Source organism: Telmatherina bonti, assembly GCF_933228915.1.
Source record: "Telmatherina bonti genome assembly, chromosome: 1".
Classification (NCBI taxonomy): Eukaryota; Metazoa; Chordata; class Actinopteri; order Atheriniformes; family Telmatherinidae; genus Telmatherina; species Telmatherina bonti.
The window spans coordinates 31,938,738-31,944,607 of record NC_136619.1 but is presented as its reverse complement, the minus strand read 5'-3'; the positions used below and the strand labels follow the sequence as shown (position 1 = coordinate 31,944,607).

Sequence of the window (5,870 nt, the reverse complement as noted above, 5' to 3'; positions counted from 1 at the left end):
GAGTATTTTGTATCCCTAAAAAGTCAGGTATGTTGCTCTATGCCTCCGCAAGCAGAAACACGTACTGTAGGCGGAACGTCAGGCGCGCTGCAGAAAGTGCGCTGATTGGTCCAGAGCCCCGCCAGTACCGGCGGCCGGCGCACCCAGCGAGCGCATAACCATCAGCAACCTGACTGTTCGGGCTTCGATGCAAATGAGCGTCAGACGGCTCCTCTTCCCAATGTCATTTCGATAAAAACCATCAATAAGTAAAGAGGAAGTGAGGATTAGTTTGATCAAACAGACGTTTTTGTCATGGAGTGGACGACTTCTGCCTTGGCTCTGCTCTTCTTTGGTGAGTCTTCCTGTTAGAAATTACTATTTAGTCAGTTGATTTTTACTTCAGGTAAGGATTGACCACACCTATTTGCGCACCTTGGGGTTAATTTCTCAATAAAATACCCTGCACTGGATATGTAGGGGTAATAGATTTACTATCTTTAACAAATAAAGCGTATCATTTTTCAATTTGAGAACACAATTCTATAGGCTAAGGTTTGCATTTCGGGCATACTTCCTTGTTCTCATGCTCAAATACTGTACTCCTCTCTCACAACTTTCTTGATTGAAGACAGTAAAATATTCCTACATGGAAGGTTAAATACGCAGCTGATGTTTCTGATTTGTTCATTTACAATTGGGTCTTATTGTTAAGAGAACATAAGCAAATTTGTGCTTTAAAAAAAGGGACAATGTAAATCTTAAGCAGGTGAATCTAACAATTAATTAGATGGTTTGGTTTGACCCATTAATTCATTATCACACAGATTTGCTACCAATAGCTTATATGTTTTTACCCAATAAATCTACATTTATTTGGCTATAATCTAGGCATAATCTTTTGTAAAAATACAACACAACAGAAAAAAATAAAAGTGGCCTTAGGGGAAAAACAATGCATTACAATATCATTCATTCATTCATTTTCTGAACCGCTTATTCCAATTCAGGGTCGCGGGGAAGCTGGAGCCTATCCCAGCTGGCTTTGGGCGACAGGCAGGGTACACCCTGGACAGCTCGCCAGTCCAACGCAGGGCTCATTACAATATATTGATCTAAATCTATATTTCGATCATATGCTGAGTGGGCCGTATTTATTTGTTTGTTTATCTGTCTATTTATTTATTCATGTGAACTATTTTAAATATTTGAGCTCAGCAATAAAAAAAAAAAAGTAGGTGATATTCTAGTTGCTTTTTGTGATTTTGCATAAATAATATAAATTACTGTTCATTTACCTGTGATATCATTTTATCATTTTTTATTTTTGTTTTGTTAAGCACTTTGATATGCTCTTGTATGAAAAGTGCTATAAAAATAAAGTTTGATTTGATTTGAAATCAATTAGTGAATAGATACATTGAAGGAAATTTGAATCCGTTTGTGAGTGAGACTCAAATACAAACATTGACATATTTTCCATTAAATTGAAAAAATATTGTACTGTAATCAAACTGGTGTTATACACCCTAACCTTCAGGTGGGATATCAGTTGTTGTTTTGCTTCTGAAAACATAGAGGTGACACTGAAATGATTGCAGAACTATTCTTTGAGTGCATGTGAGTGGGAGGGTGGGGTTAACTAAGTATTTGTACAGTTCTAAGTTTCTACTGAACCAAATATGATTAGACTCCAAAGTAGACAAACAGCCTTTTCAACTTAATCACCATTGAATGAATTTGTAAGTTTATCTTTCATTGACAAAAACGCTTCACCGTTTTTGTCAATGAAAGATAATTGTATGAAACCGATTATGACTAATATTGTTTTAAATTCCTGACAGCGTGGTCAGGTGTCAATGCCATCTCTGTTACCATTCCTCAAAGTGAGTATGAGGTTGCCAGAGGAAAAAATGTCACACTGCCGTGCACGTTCACGACCACAAACCCAAATCCACCACAAGCTGTCATCACATGGTCTATTCAGAATCCAACAACTGGTGCTGATGAGGTCAGTATCAATGTCTCTGTCTGTCTTTGTGACTTACTTTCTCACTGACTTATTCTAATGTAATCTGTTTTATTCCAACAGGACATTATCCTCACTTACTATTATCCCAGTGATAACACAGACATCCCTTCAGAATTTGAAGGTCGATTGTCTTTCAGTGGAGACTTCACTAAAGGAAAAGCTGACCTTAAAATTTCCTCCATCACACTGAAAGAAAACAGGAAGTTTGAGTGTCGTCTCCAGATCCCAAAGGATGATAAGGGCAAGCCAGCAGCCGTTACACGTGTAGTGGTTCTAGGTAAGGTCAATTTGTTTCTCGAACAGATACTGTACCCTTAAGTGTTTGTAAAGGAGTTGCATTCTCGACAAGTGAGAGAGTTGCTCAAGACATGGCTGTTTGGTTAACAGGAACCTCTAAAATGCCTGTTGGAGTAGATTTCACTGTGAAGAGTTATTTGTCTCTTGAAGGTCATGGGTAATAAACAACCTGACCAGGGTGTTACCTGCCTATTTCCTTGTGTCATTTTCGACTGACTTCAGCCACTCAGTGTTCAGTAACAGATTATTATAGTCCAGAACGACCATAAATATGTTACAATTTGTTGTCATTTAATAAACAACAGCTGCAAGTTTTTAAAAGAAGAAAAGAAAAAAAATATCTATGGAAAATCATGGTGTGTTTTAACTTCTGTTTTTCAAGTGGCTCCAACTAAACCCATTTGCAAGATCCAAGGAACGACAGAGTACGGTCAGAACATCAACCTGACCTGTTATTCCGAGGAAGGTTCCCCTCCTCCTAACTACAAATGGGATAGCTATAATGTCCAGAACCAGAATCGTCCTCTACCCCCCAGAGCCACTGACAGTAAGTACTGATGAAGCTGTAAAATCTTCTAATTTAATATTTGACAAAGATGATGACATAACAAAAAGCAATAATGTCTGTTAAAGATCTGTTCCAGTTCATTCATTCATTCATTCATTATCCTAACCCCTTAGTCCGATTAAGGGTCATGGGTCTTTGGGTGAAAGACAGGATACACCCTGGACAGCTCGCCAGTCCATCGCAGCTGTTGCAATTTCCTTCATGAAATTTGCACTATTCTGGTATTAGAGAAACATATAGTTCCATCTATAACCGCCTAAAATCCGCACCAGTAACACCACTTACATAGACCAGCGGCCATTCATCCCACAGTTGTTTTTCCATTTCATTCCAGCTTCACTAATGACGTCTTTTTACTTTTCATTCTGGCTGGAATAAAAAAGAATGTTCATATGTACTGGACTCCATGTCACCTGCACTCCTCAAAGATAATGCCTCCCTACGATTTCCCTCCTTTTGGCTGCTGTAATTAATTCCTTGTTCATCTCTGGTATAGATCCACCAGAACTCAGATTGTCTGCTGTCATTCCCATCATCAAGAAACTCAGTCTCCACTCTGATGATATGACAGATTTCTGTCCCACATCTATTTTTAATTTCATATTTTCCTGGCCAAATCTCTGGAAAACTTTGTCTACTTCATGTAGAAAACTCGGGAATATTTTGTTTCCGCCCAACTTCAAATTTAACTCCTCCATGTTTTAAAAGTTGTAGTTTGGATTCTGGGCAAAACACGGAACAAAAACTGGCCATTTCATTAAAACTATCCATCCAGCTTTGTCAATCCTGCAAAATGTGGAAGTGACAACTTTCTGCTTCTTCCTTTTCTATGCTCACCACACTAACTTTAACTGTCTGACCAATCACACAACTGTGTGATGCAGATGAAGTGATGCAGCCATCGTGCCTCGTGTCCACTGTACAGGCCTGTGAGGGAAGTGATAATGTGTGGGGATGCGACAGTTGTTCAGGTCTAGGTTCGGCAACATTATGTACCCAAAGAATGAGGTCAGCTGACTTCTTAAATGGAATGAATAACCAGGTAATTATGTCAGTAGATTTTTCTTCACAGATTGTGTGATCATTTTCTGAGATGACAATACCAGGATTCACTGGGCTTAAATTGTGAAAGAGTGGTTCAGATTATGACACATTATAAACCCACATGGATTGGCCACCATAGATTCCAGACCTGAATCCCATTAAGAATCTTTGGGACGTGCTGGAGAAGGCTTTGAGCAGTGGTCCAATTCTCCCATCACCATTATAAGACCTTGGAGAGAATGAAATGCAAGTCTGGATGAAAATAAATGTTGTGATATTACAGAAGCTTATTGAAACATTGCCACACTGAATCTGTGCCATATGAAAACTAAAGGAAGCCTAACTAAATATTATAATGTGCAACTTATTTTTGATTGGGCAGTTTACATGTGTAGCTTATATGGCTAACTTTTTGTCTTACAGAGGCAGGCATCTTGTCTTTATATAACATCTCCAAAGATACCTCAGGATTCTACATCTGCACATCAAGCAACAAAATCGGTTCTGATTTCTGTAACATGACTTTGGTAGTCATGCCACGTAAGGAAGACCTTCTGAAACTGTTTCATAAATCTGTTTTGACTAAACACATCCTTATAGTTTATTGTAATATGTATATTATATAATGTATGATATAATATGAAATAATCTAATATGTTTAAGATATATTGAAATTTCCCTCTGAGATAAAATATTTTATTTCATCTTATTTTCATAATGATCATTTATTGATATGGCCATCTATCGATTAAGTTTTTTTTTTTTTTATCAATCTTGCAGCATCCATGAATATTGGTTCAACTGGAGGAATCATTGGTGGAGTCCTTGCCTTTTTGCTCCTTATCATCATCATCATCGTTGCTTGCTGCTACTGCCGTAAAAAGAATAACAGTGAAGAGAAAAATGCCAAAACGTAAGGATTTTTTATTTTTCTTAAGATGCATACGAACATGAAAAAGCATACACACTGACTGATTTAGAATATTCGCCAGCATGATTTGGCCCAAATGTTTGTAACTCAGCCCATATATATTTACTGGCGCCGAAAGAGGTCTTGTAGTTGATTTACAGGAAAAGTACATTCTCTCTGGGAAAACAATAGATGAAGCAGTCATTGTAACAACAATCAGTAAAGTATTGCTTTATCATGGAACTGAATTAGTCACCCTGACACACATCTGCAGAGTTCTTACATTTGACCAAACAATATGAACAAATTGAGTGAGACTACCATGTCTCACAGTTGTGTGTTTGCTTCCAGCTTCCAGGGTGCTACGTATCAACAGCCGGATAGTGTTGATGGGCAAGAGAACACAGAGAATACCGGTGAGCCCAGGGTGACCATAATGGACCCTGGTGAGCAGCGTGACAACTACGATGAAAGGAGTGAGCACTCTTATGACCGCAAGGACCGACGCAGCGACTATGATGACCGACGCAGCGACTATGACGACCGACGCAGCGACTATGACGACCGACGCAGCGACTATGACGACCGACGCAGCGGCTATGACGACCGGCGCAGAGACGACCGGCACAGAGACGACCGGCGCAGAGACGACCGGCACAGAGACGACCGGCGCAGAGACTACGATGACAGGCGCAGCGACTATGATGACCATGATGGCCGTGAGCGTTACGACGATGACCGCTACTTTGATGATCGCAGAGATCGTCGTTAAGTGGCTCTTTGACCATGACAGATCTAGAAGGGACTGCGATGATTGAGGTCATTCATCAGATTCAGTCAACTCCATCGCCTCTTCTCAGAGGTGTTTTTTCTATTTCACTGAAAGATACAAAAAATTGTAATCCATTATTTCCTGTTTGAAAGAAAATGGTAAATGTTAACTTGTTTATTCCCTCAAATCTCAAAATTGTCTTATAAACAATGAGCAGGTTGGTCGAGACCCACAGTTGGTCTGCTGGGTTTGTTTCAGGTATAAAACA

At 39.2% G+C, this 5,870-nt stretch overlaps 1 protein-coding gene across 1 annotated transcript; it reads left to right on the top strand.

The window, feature by feature from the left end:
* Positions 1-294: 294 nt before the first annotated feature.
* Positions 295-5,602, top strand: LOC306774460 (cell surface A33 antigen-like; the record flags this gene model as incomplete). The annotated part of the gene is made up of 7 exons (XM_079264499.1): positions 295-334; positions 1,824-1,990; positions 2,072-2,288; positions 2,691-2,855; positions 4,344-4,460; positions 4,701-4,833; positions 5,182-5,602. 7 exons carry the CDS (start codon positions 295-297, stop codon positions 5,600-5,602), a joined length of 1,260 nt encoding a protein of 419 aa, XP_079120625.1.
* Positions 5,603-5,870: the final 268 nt, after the last annotated feature.